General features: G+C 39.2%; 1 protein-coding gene across 1 annotated transcript in view; it reads right to left on the bottom strand.

The window, feature by feature from the left end:
* SCFD2 (sec1 family domain containing 2) overlaps nucleotides 1-22,085 on the bottom strand; it is a 336,400-nt gene that overhangs the window by 212,113 nt on the left and 102,202 nt on the right. The window contains exon 5 of the mRNA XM_081088279.1: nucleotides 13,056-13,305. Within this exon, the coding sequence (XP_080944405.1) occupies nucleotides 13,056-13,305 (250 nt within the window). The remainder of the gene's footprint in view (nucleotides 1-13,055; nucleotides 13,306-22,085) is intronic.

Raw genomic sequence — 22,085 nt, 5'->3', positions numbered from 1 at the left:
AATGAAAAAAGAAACAAAAAAAGAAGGGGCTTCATTTTATAAACAGTTTGGTGAAAATTACAATTCCGTTTGGGACCAATTCAGTCCAGGTGCTAAGAACAGAATAAACAGGCAATACACGAAGGCAGAAATGTCAGGCTTCTGTGGGAATTACATCCTTGGTTACCTTTAGAACTACATTTTAAAATACACAGAGATATCACTGTTGTTGTACACATATGTTCTCCTTCTGGCTTTTCAAATGTTCATCTTCTATTCTCACATAATAAAATAATATAAGTCAAAGCCTAGGGCCCTTTGTGTCTCTTTTTAATTCTCTTCTGCTGCTATTTTAGTACCTGAACTGCTTGCTTATCCCTAAATGATTTTCCTCCCACCCAAGGTCCTAATGGTCCTCCTTTTAGGCTTAGCGGATCCTGCTTTATATTCTGATTTTACTTTATATTCTGATCTAGGAGGATAATGTCTCCTAGGACCTGGAACACGGATTCAGCACTAACATGCTCGGCAACTTCCTTTCCAATATTAGCTTTAAAACCTTGATGATGACAATAAACCTGTGCCTCTTTATTCCAGCACTATGACGTTACTAGAGAAACTGTGGACACACTTAACACAAAATCCTGCCTGAAACCTTCACTTGGGAAGCATATATGGGATCTGAGTTTCTACTTATCAGTAGATCATCAAATATACATCAAAATCCTGACAGTGGGTGGTAGGCTCGTGGGTAAATTTTATTTTTTTTCTGTGTTTGTTAAGGAGCAAAAGTTCTTTCAAGTATTCTACAATAAGCAAGTAAGATTTCTATAATCAGGGGGAAATCTGACTAAAAATATTTTAAGGAACATATAAACACGAAAGGAGCCTTAAAATCCATCCAAACGACAGTCTCTGCCCTTCTAAAGCTTATAGTCAAAGGATTGTGTATAATTACACAACTCTGCACGACAGGCACAGTTACTGCGACTTGAGTGCTGAGGGACATCCACATGGTGAGAGCAGCTTTAGTTCTAAGAATTACTTTAGTGGACAGTTGCTCCGAAGCTGTTTTCTAACATTCGCGAAAATTCCAGACAGTTATTTTAGGACTACACATACCTGCTCTTGAAGCAGTTACTCAGGTGTCAATGACACCTTCATCCATTTACAGATATAATATTAAACTCAAGAAAGGAAAGATGTATTTTTTTTAATGTAAAGATATAAAACTGGTTGATTAGTGAATGTTCTCATGGTGGACATATCTCGCTTTTGTATGCTAGTATCCCTTCCATTGTAGAATCACTCCTACCCCTATTCTAAGTGGCAATGATGGGCTGTCAGTCACAACCCACTACACATTGCTTCAGAACCCTGCCCCACCCCTTCCTGTCTGCTGCCACACAACAGTGAGGAGGCTCATGATTCATCCTTTAAAAAAATTAATTAGCCCTGACCGGTTTGGCTCAGTGGATAGAGCGTCGGCCTGCGAACTTAAGGGTCCCAGGTTTGATTCCAGTCAAGGGCATGTACCTTGGTTGCGGGCACATCTCCAGTAGGGAGTGTGCAGGAGGCAGCTGGTCGATGTTTCTCTCTCATCAATGTTTCTGACTCTCCATCCCTCCCCTTCCTCTGTAAAAAAATCAATGAAGTATATATTTTTTTAAATTAGTTTATTTATTTTAAATTTTATTGAATTTATTGGGGTGACATTGGTTAATAAATTTATATATGTTCCTAGTGTTATAATACATCATCTGTATATTTGCATAAAGGGGATCAAATATATGATGATGAAAGGAGACTTGGCCTTGGGTGATGAACACTCACAACTCTTCTTGGTCAAAGGGACCTCATTTCTCCTGGCAACAGTGACTGAAAGTCAGCTTCATTTCCTAGGATTGATCTACAACCCCTAGAAGAAAAAAGATTATTTTTTCCCCTGGGTTGCTAATCTGGAATGACATAAACCAGGAATGGCAGGAAAGATGAGAGGTCACACAGAGGCAGTTGTGATAGGAAAGAATGAGGTCATACTTAGAAGGCAGAAAATCTGGGACCCAGAGTCCTGATCATATCGTTGGAGCCCCTGCCCCAACTCTCCTAAATACAGCTATGTCTCTGGACTTCCCATATGAGCAAATGTGAAAGGCAAATAGCAACATGGAAAACATCAGCAGAATATTTGACTAAGTATTAATCACCTTCATAACCCAAGTGCTCTGATTTTAAATTACTAAGAATAAAATAGCCCAAGCAGGCTTGGTTCAGTGGATAGAGCGTCAGCCTGCGGACTGAAGGGTCCCAGGTTTGATTCCGGCCAAGGGCACATGCCTGGGTTATGGCTTGATCCCCAGTGGGGGGTGTGCAGGAGGCAGCCGATCAATGATTCTCTCTCATCACTGATGCTTCTATCTCTCTCTCCTTCTCTCTTCTTCTCTCTGAAATCAATAAAGAAATATAAATAAAGAATAAAATAAATAATTTGGTAGAAAAAAAGAAGAAGACCATAAGCAGCAAATATGTGTTTTTCATAGGTACTCAATAAAATGAAATTTATATATGGCCTCTACACTGTTCTTTACATTTCCAAATTTTCTACAATGAGAAGATATGACTGTAATAGTGGAGGAAAAACCTTAAAGTATAGGTAATAACATATAAAATTAAATTTAAGAATGTTAGGCTGGCATCCATCAGTAGGCAGGATGAATGAATGGGTATGTGTGGAGTCAGGGATGCTGAGAGAAGTCCATGGGCCAGTGTGTGCCTGAGGATAAAGAAGCATCTTTGGAGAGATGTAAACAGAATCTCCAAGGAAATAGAGATGGGCTACAGGGGGTGAAGTTGAGTCAATGACTCCACTGTTTACCTCCTGGGAGGATAGAGGCATCCTGAAAAAGGCAGAGGGGTATTGAAGAAGAGCTGATTTAAAAATAGGGAAGGAAGTATACTGACTCGGGTTAAAATAACAAGCATATCAAACTAGAACCATAGAATGGAATAGAAAAAAGGGACCTTAGATTCACCTAAAGCGACTCCTATTTTATGAGGAAGATCCTGAGATTGAAGCAAGCTAAGTGACTTACATTCGGGTGACAGATCTAGGGGCATATTTAGTAGATATAAGGCCCCCTCCCCACTTTTCAACCAGACCCCATCTCTCCTATCTGGCCTATCGCTGTGTGGTTAAGAAAACTACCCTGTATTCCAGGGGTCCTCAAACTACAGCCCGCGGGCCACATGCAAATACAAGTATTGTATTTGTTCCCGTTTTTTTGTTTGTTTGTTTGTTTTTAAATATATTTTATTGATTTTTTACAGAGAGGAAGGGAGAGAGATAGAGAGTTAGAAACATAGATGAGAGAAAAACATCGATCAGCCACCTCCTGCACAGCTCCTACTGGGGATGTGCCCGCAATCCAGGTACATGCCCTTGACTGGAATCGAACCTAGGACCTTTCAGTCCGCAGACCGACGCTCTATCCACTGAGCCAAACCGGTTTCGGCGCCCATTTTATTTTTTTACTTCAAAATAAGATATGTGCAGTGTGCATAGCAATTTGTTCATAGTTTTTTTTTAAAACTATAGTCCGGCCCTCCAACGGTCTGAGGGACAGTGAACTGGCCCCCTGTTTAAAAAGTTTGAGAACCCCTGCTATGCAATCCATTTCTTCTTTTTCTTGACTGAGACATTTATGTAACATCTAATATGCAGTTAAGAATCAGCAATAATTAATCTCTGTCACCCATACAATTATGATTATTGGCATCATGTGTAGATACAAAATTAAGTGATATAGACAGTATGTCTTATGCATTTTGCACATAAAAATATCAGTGCAAAAAGATCCATTCCAGTGTCTTAGTTAAGAACGACGTTATAATGATGTGCCATGGAAAAATTAAGTACTTGAGAAAGTAATTTGTAGTGATCCCTTAATATGTTAGCAAAATTACTTAACTAGTTTGCCACCGTAATAGGCAGCTCTAAATATCTGTCTTCACAGTTTGTGATATATTTTAAATATGAACTAAATATTTTAAACTTCACTTGATATAGCTTTTTGTAATATGTGCTGTGGTGAACTATTTTAATATGCTGGACAGTAAAACTAAATGTAACAGTTCCAACATTTCTCACGGGAGTGATTTAGGGCAGACATATGTTCTTCATCAGAGTTTCCAGCAGAAATCTTAGAAATCTAGAGGGGAAAAATAGACCCTATTTATACCAAACAGTGTTGCAAACCATAATGGAAAACAACAGTATGGTTTCTGTTTTGTTTTGCTTTGGGAGCCCTGAAACAAGAAATCTGAAATGTGAAGTGAAGGTGTATTCCTAATAAAAAGTCTAGTTCTGAATGCCACAATAACTGAAAGCCCATAAATTAGAACCAAGAGATGAGGCAGACTCCCTTCTGAAATGAATTTTCCCTACATCCTGAAGTCTTCCTTCAGCGGAGTGTGTGGATTCTACAGTCATGATTTTGTACACTGTCACTTACTCTAATGAACTAAAGCTTTCGTTCAAGTGTGGGTAACATGAAGACTGGTGATGCACTTTTAGGGTCACTCTTCCACTTACCACACCACCAGCCTTGTCATTGCCAAGCCAATAGGAATGCTCACGATCTAAAGAACAACTTCTCGAGGGAAAGATTTGTGAAATCTTGAAAACCGTTTTTCAATCGGAATAGTGCCCTTAGGAGCAAAAATCTGCAAAAGTGCATATTCTGAATGTGATGAATTACTGAGGGAAAGCTGTGAGGTGAGGAAAGAATGCAGAGGTTATAGAGTAAAAGGAAGCATACAAGGAGAAATCCGTATTAGCTCCTCATCTTTTACAATTCTGTTTGGAAGTACTTCATATTTTACTAAGAACACTAACTTTCTACAAGGCTAGGAAAAGTACTTGGCCAACTATGAAAAAAGCTTTGTTTGAAAGACATACCTCTACTAACGTAATAAACAAAGTGTCTATGTCTTGTGCTAATGGAGATGCAAGGTTTTATAATAAAGTGGCAGCCACGAAGAGCAATAATAATTTTATATGGTCTATGATTACCTGAACTTTTCAAAGGAAGAAAGCTGTCATAAACAAATTATTGCAATAGGATTTTACCCTTGGCTGTAGAATTTGGCTTTGTTTTATATGGATAAGGGTGCATACATGTTTTCCATTGTAAAGCAGAACTTAAAATATCATGAGCTATCTTACACAACCTATTGAAAACAAATGCTCAACTCCTTCCTCATCTGAAGTTGATAAAGAGACTCTCGTCTGTTACTAGACATCTATTTGGGAATGCAAGTGAACTCCAGCTGAGAGCTCACTGGACTACGCGTTCCTTCCCAGTGTCCTTAAGAATGGTAATTTCCAAACGGGACCTGCCTTTCCTCGTTATTATATGTGGTTAATGTGGACAGGGCACAGGGTCATGGACAAGTGAGAAGGAATAGAGAAGCAAAAGCTTAGGAAACAAAATGGCTCAAAATCAATACTTTAAAAACAGAATATGATGTTAAAAATCATGGTAATTTATAGATTTTTATCTAAATCAGTGTGAAGTTCTGATTATTCCAGTGAGAGTAACAAGAATCCGGCCATTATTTTAAGCCAAAGTTTTGGGCATTACATAGCTAAGGAAGCACAGCTACAGATCTAGCTAGAAAAATACCATCCACAGAATTTGAGAACTTATGTACCATCCCTTCCTCAAAATTCAACTCTTCACATTTGAGTACAATTCCTGCCAACGCCTACGTCCCAGTATCTGCTCCTTGTGGTGGGAAGCTCCTCATGGGGATGAGCCGGACTTTTTGGCTGGCTTTATTTTCTTCCTTTTATTAAACTCAAACTGCCTCCTAGAATTTTCTGTCCAATAAACAGAGTTCTGTGAGAAATCTACTTCCACTTAGATGGTATCTTTACAGAATCTATTTGGAAAGAAAACCTATGCTGCCTCACCGGTAAATTTATGCCAGATTAACATTTAAACAAAAGTGATTTTTTTTTTTCCCTTTAGTTAAAAGAAGTCAAAAAAGGAGGTCACTAGGTCCCTTCCTATGGTTTCTGATAAAACTGTAGAGTATCATTTCATCTGCCTGGAGATCTTTCAGATTTCTAGTAAGTCCTAGAGTAGAGATTCAAAGGCTTTCCTTTGTAATCGATACCTGAAGCAGTATCTCATATAAAAATTACAACCTGGAGATCCATAGGCTGAATTTTGGCCTTTAGTAACATCTTTTGACTCGTACAGTGTTTTAGAAAATGAGCCAATTTCTTAAAATTGGTTAATTTTAAATTTAAAAAATTCAGATTCCTGATTTCTCTCTTTTTTCTTTTCTTCTCTTCTCTTTTTTCTTTTCTTTTCTTTTCTTTTTTTCCCCCTCTGATCCATCTGCTGACTATTGGTGCCCTAGCTGGGAATCAAACCAGCAATCTTTGGTGCATGGTGTGACGCAAACCAACTGAGCAACACTGGCCACGGTCTGATTTATTGATAGAGTGACCACATCAGATTTATGCTCCCCTGGCAACAATTAAAGAATCCCCAGTTTGACACAGTCCCCACCATTCCCTATTGCCTTCTTCTTTAAGACTGAATATCCTTGGCTAATTATTATTGTATTTTCACAGTTGTTTTTCTAAAACCTAACCCATTTTACTTATATTACTTGTATGCATTTGAATTTGAAACTCCTCTTGCAACCCATGGTTTCAAACATTTATAAAGTATGGGGATACCATGTAATTATGCTTTTGGTATCTGTCAACTGAAACATACAAAGGAAAAATTCTATAACCTCAGCAATATCTTTAAATGAATTTATATATCGTAAATCACAATAGCACCACAAATATTTGCATATTCATATGTGACGAATAATACTTAGTTTATGGATGATGTATAAAGCACATGTGGAGCAGTGAACCTTTTGCTCTAAGTCTTATTTTTCCCAGGGGTCCATGAGCCCAAGCTTGGGACTCACTGGTCCGGTAAAAAGAATTCTACTGGGAACCAGGAGACACAGTCCAGTTCCATGCTTGTATTGAACAGGCTCTTGGGTGGTGATTTGAGGCAAGACAGCCTTGATTTCGCATGCGCAAAGTGAATAGCCTAGATAATTATCGAGAACCTTTCCACCCATAAATCATAATAACATATGCGTGTGAGTCCTTACACATATCATAAACCCAGGCAACTACAGGACCTCCCAAGAATGTACCTAGGTTTTACCTAAAAACGAAAGGTTTATTAGAGAGGGAACTGCCATGGAAAAATGTGAACACAGTAAAAAATGCGACTTCACTATTTCCAAATGTAGATACAATTTTATATTCTCCCCCAAACCATGTTTAAAATACTAGTAGTATATTTGTGAATAAATTATCTCAAAGAGAACTCAGCATTATAGATATATCTCAGTTGAGCTCAGATTTGGGGTACATTTTGTAGACTTGAGTTTATGGGCTCAAAATTATATATTCTTTTCCTAGCAAAACAGATACTGTATATGAAAATTCTTTGAACACTACAGTATTATCTAGGATTGTCAGATGTTATAATGCTATTATTACCTGATATTTCCCCAATCCTTGTCTATATAGGATTCTATTTGACAGACCCGATTCAGTAAGCTGAAATTCACTGTTCATAGATGTCATTTAATACCAAGTCATCATAGCATTAAAATTCGTACATTTGGATGCTTAGTTATATTTTGTATAATATTATGTTGTTTTGTACTATTTTCTGTGTTATCTCTAAAATGACCAAAAGCTATTTGAAAAGAGATATTGCCTGATGAAAATATTGGTGATGACAACAATAAAATAACAATAATGATAAACATAATGATGACAGATAATATATACAGATGACACATTAGGCACCAGGGTCTGTACCAAGTACTTGGATTATTTTATCCCATGAGTTTGGTATTATTACTATCTCCATTTTATTTATGAGGAAACTGAAAATTGATAACGTTAAATGACCTACTCATGATCGCACAATTATTGAGATCCAGGGTCAGAACCACACCTCAGGTCCACCTGACTCCAAATCCTGTGCTCAGAGCCTTTCCACTCTACTACCACTGCCCCCAAAGGTTTTATGCTTAGAATAACATTAGGTATACACACATGGTTCAATAAACATTGATAGTTGAAACTATCTGTGATATGTCTGGTGATACTAGCACCCAATAGCATATCATTTCAGTAAATGCTTTTAAAGGACATTTCAATATTATAACAATATTGGGCATCACTCCACAGGATATTATTTTGCCTTAGAATTTCCTCTGTCAGGGGAGCCTATAATGATAACTGCAGCAAATACAAGTTTCTTACCTAATGTCCATTCTCACCCTTTTTCTTCCAACAGAACCCTGATTTTGTTCATGACAAACAGATGCCCAGTTAAAAACACCCATCAGATTCTCCTATAGCCAGAAGTGATCATGAAACCCAGTTCTAGCCAATGATGCAAGTCTTTTGGGTAGGACTTACAGAAAGAGTATTGTTTTCCTAATACAAAAAAGGAGAGTGCACTACTATATGCCTTTTTTTAAAAATTGATTTCAGAGAGAGTAAGGGAGAGGGAGAGAAAGATAGAAACATCAATGATGAGAGAAAATCATCAATTTTCCCCTACTGGAGATCAAGGCTGCAACCCAGGCATGTGCCCCATTGGGGAATCGAACTGTGATCTCCTGGTCCATGGGTTGATGCTCAACCATTGAGCAACACTGGCAAAGCTACTATATGCCTTTTACTTTCATCCTTTCTCACCTCTTGACTGAAGCATGGATACAATATGTCAAGAAAAAGTGCCCATCTTAGGACCATGATGACAAAACCATGCCTTCAAGGAGGAAAGAAGGGAGGGAAAGGAGAGAGGGAGAAAGAATCCAGAAAGAGTCCTGCTGCCTGTCTTTGAACTCCCTGTTGAGAAAAATAAATCCCTCTTTGTTAAGCTAATTTGGTAAATTTTCCATTCCATATATCCAGGTGCAATCCTAATGCAATAATACAGTAACTGATAATCTCAAGTTAAAAACAGGAAGTAAAAGAAGAGTCTAACAAATATAAGTTACAGTTTCTATGGCATTATTATGGCTCTATCTTGAACCACATAATTTTTAGATACCTTAAATTATTAATTCCCTAGCTTTACTCTAAAGGTCACTAAATACATAAAACCCCTATTGACATTTTCTTTAAAGATAGTATAAAAATTTGGGGAAATAAGTCAATGAATAATATAAAAATTGTTTACCAAAAAGAAATTTTTCCAAAATAGTTTGGGATATTAAAATCCATATGCAAGTTTTGTTTGTCTTTGCTTCTGATTCCAGAGCCTTCTGACCAACCAATCTTAGCACACTGATTTGCCCCTAATAGGTTCCAGGTGTGCCAAGCTGTTGTTTCACTTCAGTTCACAGGTCAACTGGGTAAAGCCTGGAATGGCCAGAACCCCCAGGGCTAGTTGCCTCTGTCCACAAGAGTCCTGCCTATTTACCTCAGTATACTATGCAAACATTCCCACCGCCTGTGTGCATCACAATGCACTACCCTATATGACAACTAGATGCTATCAAAATAATAATATCAAGGGGGGGGGGAATGAGGTATTAACAATAATACATGGATCAAAAAGTAGCTCACACACATAACACTGCCTTATTCTTGACAAAATCATGAGTGGTCAATTGGGCACTCGTGTTTATTATCAAAGATGGATGATTTGTCCCATAATACACACTGCTAGGAAATGGCAGAGGATCCTAACACAAGAATTTCTGCCTCTGAGCCCTATGCTTTCCTGTAGGACGCCATTTCAAGTCTGTACAGATCTTTAAAATTCGCATTTTGAGTTCATTCTCTGCAGAGAGTTCAAATGGTTTTCCTTTGTTTTCTCTTGTGACTGCCATGCAAACACTAATGTATATGGAAACTGATATGATACCCTCTTTGAAGTTAGCAAGGCTGAGAAAGGACAACATTAAAGGACCTATTTAGGCCACACCAATTTTCTTTCTTCAGCTCCCATCACTGACACCCAGACAGCCAGCCCTTGTTATTTTGTGTGAGTAGAAAAAGAGAGTTTTTGCCTACCACTCTCCCAAAAAGTATCTATTAAAAAGAAAGTAGTAGGTTGCCATTGACCATGCTGAAGTTTTGTTTTGATTTGCCAGTTACAATTTCTCATTGTCCTTTCCATAAAGGGAAGAATAGGGAAAAAGAAAATAAATTGTCAAAATTAAATTACATACTTAACATATAAAAGGAAATATGAATTTTACATACAAAGTATTGTCAAGAGATATTACTGAAATAAAAAAATTAAGTTTGCTTAATCCTGTTTTAGTAAAGCTAGACAACCAATAGATTTCAATGACTAGAAATGATAATTTAATTTCTTTATAGCAATGCAGAAACAAAGAGGATACATGCATAAAAATAGGAAGGTATACAGAAACATCTATAAGTAGCTATTATAGACAGATTCAAGTGCACAAACAATATCTAAAATATTAACCAAATGTTAATTCACTGTTCAGAAAACAAGAACATGGAGGAATGGTTGAGCATGCATGGCTTAACACAATAAGTGTAAGCAAGTCTAAGTTAGAGAATATAATAAATGCAGGGGTTATGGAAGTGAGGTCGCAGCGGGTTTAGAATTTTGTGTTTTAAGATGTGGGTTCTAGATCCCGAACACCAGGATTCAAATCCTGGCTCTATCACTCAGCAACTGGGTGATGATAACATGCTTAGGTTTTTAAGCGCAGAAATAGTGTTGCTCTCTTGATCCTATCAACAGTTAAGAGCAGTAAAATTATAGCATTTTATAAAAAGCAGAATTCTTATATTGACTCATTGCTTATTTTCAATAATACTTTTTAACCAACTCATCATCAACCACAAAATGTGCACAAGGCATAAAATGAATTCTGCCACCCAGTAACAAATAAGCCTAAACTAAGTTGGAATAACATAAGCACAACTCTGTGGGCAAGTTCATGGTAAAAAGCCAGGCTAACCTCGTTCCACAATAAGCTCATTTAAAAGCAATTCGATTCTTCCAGTACAAAGTGGGGTATCCCATCCTATTCCACAAGACTGAGTCACGACAGCCTCAACACCACCCTATTACCTGTTATCACTGGATGCAGATTACACATCCTCCTCAGCAGCTAGCTGCACACATGAACCCTACTTCTCAGGACACCACTTTACAACCTATTTAATGAGGGGATGTCTAACCGGCAAAGTCAAAGTCTATCTTCAGAAGTCAAGTCCTTTTGGGTGCACAGAGGTTGATTAGTGCACGTGTGTTCCACTGGTAAGTTCATTTGAGTCAAATTTAAGCACCATATCTTATTCATCCAGTTTAAGCTGTACATGCAAAGTTAATCCAGGGAGAAATGTATACTCAGTATTACAAAATACGGTATCTCTAGAAATTTTAAACATACTAAAATTCCACAAATTTTTAATTCTTCAACTACTACACATACAAATTTTCCTAATGCAAACATGAATGTACAGAAGTGTTTTTGTTAAAATGTGAAATCACAGTTAAAAGCAAGAAAAGGCAATATCCTGAGCAATCATAAATATAGAAACTAATAAAGAATGAAATGCTAGGTCAATAAGCACCTCGAGCAAATATTAAATGAATACTTGTACAGCATGACTTCAACTCCCAAAATAATAAAGGAACTACTAATGCTACAGAAAAGCTATCCAAACAGCCTCAGCTAAAACACACCATTTTTGTTGTCTGTTTCTGAAATTACACATTTCAAGAATAACCTCCAATTAAATTCTCATAGCATTCAATTTTACTTTTAATCAAATCACTGTTCTTAGCACTGTATAAACCATATTAAAGCTTCAAGACTTGTCTACAGCCAAACACAAGTAATCACGTCTAGTGCTGTACCTAAATGAAATGGGAACAAATTCCACACGTTTTCCTTAAGTAGATTTTAAGTTGGCAAACAGGTTCTACACTAAGCTCATCTCTGTGGAAACTTGATTTGGTTTCCATCTCATCAGGGTCTCATTTTCCATAACCACACAGAGGAAAGGTCAGCGGTGGGCACGAAGGAGAACACACATGCGCGGGAGCAATCTGGATGCACCCCAGGGAGGCGCAACAGGGGACAGGAGGAAAAGCTGGAAGTTACACCAGCTGCCTCAGCGGAGCCTTCCTGAACGGAGAGGTCTACACACACCTACACACACACCCATTAGTGAATGGAAACTCGGTATGTTTTTAAAGCATTTAAGTTTTATGGGTAAGTTTTAATAACATCTGACTTTCAAACAGAACCAGGCTCAGTCCACACTAAATTATATTTACAGAAAATAAAAAATATTGAATTTGATATAGAATAAAACAAATGAATGTCTCGCTGAGTGATATCACAGGTCTTACCAGCAGTGAAAAGTTAGATTTTATGATATTTAATTTTACATTTCTCCCCAATTAACACAGTCTACTTTACTAGGCTGTTTGGATATTAATTAATTAATTCAGATTCAAAATGAAATATGAGAAATCAAAATAGGAAACTACTCTGGAATATGGAAACTTTTTAATCCTATAACATTGTGTAATATCTTAGGAGCCACTAAAAGCCATTTCACTCCCACAACTGGAAAAAAATATATCGCAGTGCGAACCTCTGATCCTAAAGTCTAGCTAGCATCCATCAGACCTTATGAAATTCCAAACCATTCCAAAGAACATGACTACATCCTCTTTCTGAAATGGCTGTTATTATTTTTATTTTATTATTGATTTTAGAGAGAGGAAGGGAGAAAGAGAGAGAGAGAGACATCGATGTGAGAGAGAAACATTGCTCGGTTGCCTCCCCTGCAACCTGGGTATATGCCCTGACCTGGAATTGAACCTGCCATCTCTTGGTATACGGGATGACGCTCCAACCAACTGAGCCACACCAGCCAGGGCTGAAATGGCTTTTATTTTTAAGCCTGTTTTCTGTATCACTGATGTTTATGTCTTATATCTTTGTTAAGCACGCACCTGTGATTGTTTGCAGCAAAGGCGACAACTCAGACTCCTCACATAAGACTTGAGCCAGTGCTTTCTTCACTTTTTCTTCTGTCTCAGCCAGGGCTTTGTCCTCTGTGAGCTCTCCAGTGACAGAATAAATGTATATGAAGAGGACCAACAGCTCTTCGGGGCTGTAGTCATCGTCGGACCTTTGATTCGAAGGCTTAATCATGGGCAGCAGCTGATTTAACACAACAGGCATCGTCGACTCCCCGATGCTCTGAAATAAAAGGTGGTAATGTGAAAATACGTCGTTTGTACAAAGATGTAATTTATGCACTACATCACATAGGGTGCAAACAACTCTTAGATGTTCACAGTCTAGATTGCTTCTTATTTGTTTGTCTCGTCCTGGAGAGAAAACTGCATGAAGTCTGACTTTAGAGTTGTTGTTTTGAAAGTCTAGTGTGTGTTTTTTGTTAATCCTCACCCAAGGTTATTTTTCCATTGATTTTTAGAGAGAGTGGAAGGGAGGGGAAGAGACACAGAGAGAGAAACAAGTGTGAGAGAGCAACATCGATTGGTTGCCTCTCACCCACAGGGATCGAGCCTGCAACCGAGGCGGTATGTGCCCTTGACCGGAATCGAACCGGGGACGTTTCAGTCTGCAGGCCAATGCTCTATCCACTGAGCCAAACTGGCTAGGGCGAAAGATCTATTTTATAAATCAGGTATTCAAGTTGTAGACCCTTTTATATTATCTTACATATTGCTTAAACAGAGTCTACTAGTTTCAAAATTAAAAATACAAGTACTGCAGACACTAGAAATTTAAAGTAAAATTAATATATTTGTAAAGTAAATGATTACAAATAAAAACATGTCAGTTTCTATATATCCAAATGAGTGCTGACATTCCTTCAGAAGAATGACCTCAGCTTTTGCAGCATATTCTTTTTAATATCCTCGATATTGGTAAATATCAGCCTGAATAGGTGTTGTTGTTTTTTTTAATATAATAATGAGAATCCATTTTCTCCTAATTCTGGTGAACAGAATAAGGGATCAAACTGGGTAATGTCACTTGGGGTTCAAGATATTTTTGGATTAGTATGAAGGTAATTCACCTAATACCTTGAAAACATTCTTGCTTTTAGCTCTTCCACCAGTTTCTTGAGTGGTAGTTAGAAGAGAATTTCAAAATTCCTCGCATGTGAAAATAGTATTGCATTACTGCAGTAAACTGCATAACTTCCAAAGCACTATGCACATTTGTAGTACAGATTCTGAGATTTGGGGTGAATAGATAAATCCCATTTTAAAGAGTGTGATTTAATTTCATCTATAATATAAAATAACTCTATAAAATAAAACTTAACTATTTGTACTTAAATTAAAACCAGGGGACAAATGATCACAACTTGCAACTTTCACATTATTCATTCAGAAGTATTCATTAAGCATCTACTCTATCTCAGGTACTATTCTAGGTCTGCGGATACAGCAGTGAACAAAACAAATCCCCTGCTCTCATAGAGCTTACAGTCTAGTTGGGGGAAATAGACAATTAAAAAGCTAAAGAAGTAAAATAGAAAATATATTAGATGATGGTAAAATAGAGAATAATAAAGCAGGAAAGGAAGATGGGACTCCAGGGTGTTGGTTTATATAGGTGAACATGCACTATTTTAAAGAGGAAAATCCATGTGAATATGGGAGTATTAGGATAAAGAAAGATCTAGGAAACTCTCTCTCCTTCTAAATGAAGTTGGCAGCAAGAAGCAGAATATGACTCTGTATTGGGATGACCACCCAAAACAAGCTTTTCTTGTCAAATCACTTCTACACCTGGAAAAAATTTGGATATACTAGTATCATGTCAAGGTTATGATTCACAATTATATTATTTGGTACACAAAAAACAGCTGTTGCCATTTATTTCCACTAAAAATCTTGGATGTTCACAATGTATCACACAAAATAAAATGGTAAGCCTTTGGAATGAATAAAGTACAACTGTAAAGAACAGAACAGAGACTTTACTGTTACATGATGACAAGACAGGATTCATCAAGTATAAACACACCCACTTCTCAAAGGAAACACTGAAAGTTTTGAAGGCATCCTAGAATTGTTCTATAGCTTCAGGATTCTCCTGAGAGGAACCTTCAAGTATTCTTTCTTTGCTTTACAAGTTGCCAAACACAATTTAAAAGAAAGGAGCTGTGTTGTTGGCCTGTTAAAAGAAGGGCTGTGGGGTTTGTGGTATTTTCTTTCTTTTTTTTTTTTTTTCTTACATCTTACTCTATCTCCAACTCCTTGGGTGACATTAAGCAGATTCCTTCATTGTTTTATATCCCATTTCTATTTTTTAAAATATATTTTATTGATTTTTTACAGAGAGGAAGGGAGAGGGAGAGAGAGTTAGAAACATCGATGAGAGAGAAACATCGATCAGCTGCCTCCTGCACACTCCCCACTGGGGATGTGCCCGCAACAAAGGTACATGCCCTTGACCAGAATCGAACCTGGGACCCTTGAGTCCGCAGGCTGATGCTCTATCCACTGAGCCAAACCGGTTCAAAGCAAGTGTATACACATCAAGTATCTTTGCTACAGAAGGCCTATGAATCTCTCCCAGAACAAAAGGATTTTTTAAGAGATAGTTCTAAAAGGAAAAACAGTAGGACAATCATCATAATCATTTGAAAAGACTCACTCACCAACATCTGTCCATCAAAGCATCACTCCCAAGTTGTAAATCTAAGATATGTTTTGCTAGAGAGCAAAATCCCTTAGTAGTGTCACTCCAGCAGACTTCCGTTGGCTAGGTAATACCTGAGCACACCAATTCCTAAAATTTTGTTCTCATCTGCTCACTGCATTCCAAGAAGTTAATTATGGAGTTGAATACAAAGCCAAAAGTACTGATCAGTCAGAAAGAGGCATGCGATGCATCGGAAGTAAGGAGGCTCCATCTCAATCAGCCTGAATCCAATCCTGACTGTTCCTCTATCTAGTTCCTTAGCCTCTTATAATCTCTTTATTTCTAAATGGACATGATATACTTAGAAGATGGCTGAGCTCTTAAATTATTTTTGTCAAGTTCTCCATTTTCACTTTCTTCCCCCCATAGAAGACAGCAAATCATGTTCTCACTTAGGTAACACAGCAAAATAGAAGTGCTCAAAAAAAAAAGCTTTACTATGGAAGCAAATGTAGATACAGAAATACAGACATGTGTGCAACATGGACTGCTATACATAACGCATTTCCTAACTCTGTCCACTAGCAGGTTCTAGAAGCAGTGACACCCCAGTAGCAATGAGCACACCCAGTGGTCAGATCTAAGTTTCTAATATCCTATATACTAAAAGCCTGATATGCTAAGTGTCCAACCATTCATTCGACTGGTCGACCAATGGCTATGACGTGCACTGACCACCAGAGGCAAATGCTCCAACCAGTAGATTAGCTTGCTGCTGGGGTCCAGCTAATTGGGACTGGGCTAGATGGGCTGGACACGCCCTGGAGCCCTCCCATGGTCCCTCCCCAGCCCCAATTGTGCACCAGTGGGGTCCCTCAGCCTGGCCTGTGCCCTCTCGCAATCCGGGACCCCTTGGAGGATGTCAGAGAGCCGGTTTCGGCCCAGTCCCCACAGGTCAGGTAGAGGGATCCCACTGGTGCACGAATCCATGCACCAGGCCTCTAGTTCTCAAATAAAAGGAAACATGGATCCTTGGAGAAATGGCTAATTCTAGGGATAAGTCAGGGAAAATACAAGAGGAACCTGGGAGATCTTGCAGTGCCTAAAAGTAAAGGAAGTCCTGAAAAAAAAAAAAAAAAAACACACAAAAGAATGGTGGCAAGTCAAAAGGACACAGGAGATAACTGGAAGACCTCCCAGTGGCCAAAGCTGAAACAATTTGAGCAAGAAAATTAAGTTGTAATAGATTATAATCCAAAGTATAGAATAAATGTGCATCATGCCATACTGATATAAATGAGTGCATTAATTAATAAATGTAGGAGAAGAGAAAAATCTTCCTTACAGAAAAGTCCCAATAGCTAATGCGAATACCCCCCACCTGGAGGTAGAGTCCAATATCCCCACTTCATGAGTGTGGGCTGTACATGACTTGCTTCTCAAAAAATCATGTATAAAAAAGGGAGGGATGAGTAACTTGACCTTAGCCAGAAGATCAAGGTTAATATTACCAGTGATAAGTCATATTGATATTGTGTCCCTACCATGATGTGATGAGAATGACATTCATTTTTGTATTCTCCCAAACCCAAAACCGCATGACAAGGCATCAGATAAATCCTGAGAAAAATTCTACAAAATGCCTAGCTAATACTCTTCAAAACTGTCAAGGTCATGAAAAACAAGGCTGAAAAATTATCATACACCAGATGAGACTAAGGAAACAGAATGACTAAATGTAATTTGGGATCGTGGAACAGAGAAAGGACATTAGAGGAAAACTAGTGAAATTAGAATAAAGTCTGGAGTTTATACTTAATCACAATGGACCAATGTTGGTTTCTTAGTTTTGACAAATGTACCACAGTAATGTAAGATGTTAACAATACACTGAGGGGGTATATAGAAAAATCTCTGTATTATCTTGGCAACTTTTCTATACATCTAAAACTATTCTGAAATAAAACATTTATTGGGAAGGAGAGAGGAAGAGGAGGGAAGGACAGGGGAGATCAGATGAGACAAACACAGGTAAATGTTGATCTCCTTTCTGTTAGACAATTTCAGCTCCATATGAGGAAGAACTCCTACAAGTAGCTCCAAGGTAAGAGACTGACGAGGGACGTAATAAACTTTCCACTAATGGCGAAGGGAGGCAGGGTGATCACCTGGCAAGGGTGTGACCGAGGGAATCCCATGCCACCGTGGCTTGGAAGGTGAACTAGAGCTTCCTAGTGCTATCCATAAAAGCATGGCTCCAGATTGGACAGATACTCATTTTCTGGTTTTCTCTGCTCTTAGAATGAAATAACAGAAAGGAAAAAAATATCAGTGATCCCCTAGATTGAAACCTTTTTAAAAGTGAAAGAAAGGATGGAGAAACTAAGATGGCGGCATAGATAAACACCGGGAAATAGTCGCCTCCCACAACAATTGAGAAATATCCCAAAGGACGGAGCAAACATCGTCCAGAACAACAGGAAGGCTGGATGAGTGTAATTTCTACAACTAGAAGAAAAGAAAAGCACGCTGAGAGCCAGAGGAGCTGCGGAGGCTGAGTGCAGAGGTACGGCGGCGGCTCGCACGCGCGGAAAGGGGGTGGCACCTGAGGATGCGGCTGTCTTTTTGAATCACAAGCTCCCGACTGCTCTGAACTCCAGTTCTGGGAAGTCTCTGGGGACCCAGGACTCATACGGAGAGGCTGCTCTGTCAGGCGGCAGCGGGCGAACTTGAGGGCGGATTTCCCTCAGAGGTGCTTACAGCCGTTACCGGGACACTGAGACGCACGACTCCGGGCGCGGAGAATCAGCCATTGCTTCTTTCTCCGCCCTTTTGACTCCCTGAGACCCCGCCCCACCCAGGCTGCGGCAGAGGCTTTTGCATGTGAATGTACCTAACTACAGCCCAGCCAAGCAGACCCGGAACTTCCAAGAGAAGGCCCAAGGCCCCGCAGCAGCTTGCATTGCTTCACAGCTGAGCCTCTTCGTGGCGGCTCCGACTGTGTGGCCTCAGGCAGGGGCTGAATTAGCACCTCCTTAGATCCAGGAGCCACTGTACCCAGTGGTCAGAGGGGGACCATTCTCCCACTTCAGACACAGCTGCTTCCCACAGCCAATTGGCCTGGAGGTCAATTCCTCCTAGTGATCCTACAACAACCAAGGCACCAAGAGTGCACCAAGAGTGTCCACCCCAGGTAACTGGGGAGGCTGAGCCACTGGGCCCTACAGGACACCTGGCGCGCAGGGCCACTCTATCAACACAGGGAAGCAGCCAAAATGCGGAGACAAAGAAACAGGTCACAATTGGCAGAAACGGAGGAGGGCAGACGACTGGATATAGAGTTCAAGGCCACGTTTATAAGGTTTGTCAAGAATTTTATGGAAACCGCCGATAAATTTAATGAATCCCTCAAGGAGTATAGTGAGACCATGGAGGACATGAAAAAGGACCAACTAGAAATTAAGCATACACTGACTGAAATAAAGAATAATTTACAGAGATCCAACAGCAGACAAGAGGATCCCAAGAATCAAGTCAAAGATTTGAAATACAAAGAAACAAAAAATACCCAACCGAAAAAGAAAAGAGAAAAGAGATTCCAAAAATATGAAGATAGTGTAAGGAACCTCTGGGACAACTTCAAGCGTACCAACATCAGAATTATAGGGGTACCAGAAGGAGAGAGAGGGCAAGATATTGAAAACCTATTTGAAGAAATAATGACAGAAAACTTCCCCCACCTGGTGAAAGAAATGGACTTACAAGTCCAGGAAGCGCAGAGAACCCCAAACAAAAGGAATCCAAAGAGGACCACACCAAGACACATCATCATTAAAATGCCAAGAGCAAAAGACAAAGAGAGAATCTTAAAAGCAGCAAGAGAAAGACAGTCAGTTACCTACAAGGGAGTACCCATCCGACTGTCAGTTGATTTCTCAACAGAAACCATGCAGGCCAGAAGAGAGTGGCAAGAAATATTCAAAGAGATGAATAGCAAGAACCTGCAACCAAGATTACTTTATCCAGCAAAGCTATCATTCAGAATGGAAGGTCAGATAAAGAGCTTCACGGATAAGAAAAAGCTAAAGGAGTTCATCACCACCAAACCAGCATTATATGTAATGCTGAAAGGTATTCTTTAAGAAGAGGAAGAAGAAAAAGGAACTCTTACCATTTGCCACAGCATGGATGGAACTGGAGAGCGGATAAATACCACAAGATCTCACTTATTTGTGGAATATAATGAACAACATAAACTGATGAACAAGGACTGATCCAGAGACGGAGAGGCTTTGATTGGACTGTCGGGCCTTGGAGGGAAGGTAGGGGAGGGTGGGGGCAAGGGGGAAGGATCAACCAAAGGACTTATATGCAAGCATATAGGCCTAACCAATGGACACGGACAACGGGGGGGTGAGGGGATGAGCGGGGGGGGGGGGGGAGGGGGGTAGAGGGTACACATATGTAATATCTTAATCAATAAAAAAATATTTTAAAAAAAAGTGTTTAGATTAAAAAAAAAAAGTGAAAGAAAGACTCTGAGGAGGATTAATAATGAGGATATGGAGGTAAGATTGCATGCCTGGTTTGAATTCTGGCTGTACCAGTTATTAGCTGTGTGATCTGGAGCAAGTTATTTAACTTGGCCAAGCCTCAGTTTCCTGTTCTATAAAATGGATATAATGCCACAAATACTTGAATATTAATCAATCCCAAACCACAGGCACCTATTTTCATAATTCTGGGACAATTACTTAAACTACTTTAAGGTTAAAATAGAGTAATCCCCACCATAGAACAGACTTTGTCAGGACTCAAACATAAGGGGACACCCTATTTTCTGAGGACTAATTTGGGGGGAAACACTTTCCCCTATATCTGAGAATAGACAATAATAGCCTCTGCTTCATAAGGTTGTTTTAAAGATTGAATAATTGAAGTAACCCACATAGCCTTGCATAAATATTAACTATTACTCCAACTACTATCACCTGGACTGCTTCCTTCCCCAGCAGAAGTGATGGAGATGAATTAAATACCTTCTAGGAATCGGAGTTAGCAGTCTCAAAGGAGGGAGCAGCAGCCTGCAAACACTGGATGTGAAACCACATCTTGGAACTTAGCTGCAAAGTTAGTCAAAGGTGAAAGGAAATATAAACATTATTAAACATTGCCATTAAAAAAGCACACTCAGAGCAAACCACAACCAAAGCAAAAAATAAAAAGACTTCTTTATGAAATACCAGGGATTAAATTTCTTATTCATCTGCTATAAATGGGCCGACTGGTAGGAGGTGGAAGACTGGAGCTGTGCTGAGAGTGACAAAACTATTCTGTAGACTGGGGCTCCTGTTATTTTTGAATGAGTCCCCAGTAACTCCATACAAAAGGCCCTCTGTTAAATGCATATTGTCTTTAGAAAATCCAACTTTTGGGCTGAATTAAAACACCTCTGCAAAGTCAGAGTCCATCTCTGTGCTGCTACGTCTGCAGGCACAAGGAGCAAAAGGCCACATTCTGTGTGGCTGCAGAGCAGGCTGGCTGGCTTCAGACCTGCTCCTCCATGCTGCAGACCTGCAGACTCAGTGAAAATCTAAGCCACCCTAAGGTGCTGCAATTCCTCCAAGCTCCTGCTCAGTCCTAGGCATGCTGCCAGAGAGGGCCTGAAGGAGTGCCTAACGCCCTATTACCACCACAGCATCACTTGCCATCCTTGCATTAAGACTTGCCACTAGGCCTTAAATTCCCATAACAAGCCATTCTGCTTCTTTACATGCCCCAGGCAAAACACAAAACTGCAACTTGGTATGTGTAAGGATAACTCATTGATGTACTTAAGCATTCTTCATAGTGTACATACGATGTGCCAGGTACTGTGATATACTCTGAGCATACAAAGAACAAAGGAAGATACATGATTCAAGAGCTTACAGGAGAGTGGGAGTAGGATTAAACAGTAGTGAGGATGCAATAACAAATGCTTTAGTAGAGCTATTTGTTCACTTTAGAAACACAGCAAAGGAACACCTAAATCTTGGAAGAGGTGGCGCCACAATTGAGTCAAATAATCAACCTCCAATATGAGGAAGGAGCAAAGCTCTGAGCAATGAGCAATGAGATAGGATCCTTCCTTCATTACTTTAACAACTTTTTAATGCACACTTACTAAAATTGTGTGCTAGGCAGAAAAATGGCCCCCCAAAGAAGCCCCAACTCTAGTTCCCAGAATTGTAAATATGTTACCTTATATGGCAAATGGGATTTTGCAGCTGTTTAAGTTACAGATCCTGAGACGGGGAGACTAGTCTGCATTATTGGGTGACCCCCATCTAATCACATGAATCCTTCAAGGA

Source organism: Myotis nattereri (assembly GCF_964212035.1).
Source record: "Myotis nattereri genome assembly, chromosome: 1".
In the NCBI taxonomy this organism is placed as follows: domain Eukaryota; kingdom Metazoa; phylum Chordata; class Mammalia; order Chiroptera; family Vespertilionidae; genus Myotis; species Myotis nattereri.
The sequence above is the reverse complement of the archived record's forward strand: the minus strand, read 5'-3'. Positions and strand labels throughout refer to the sequence as shown.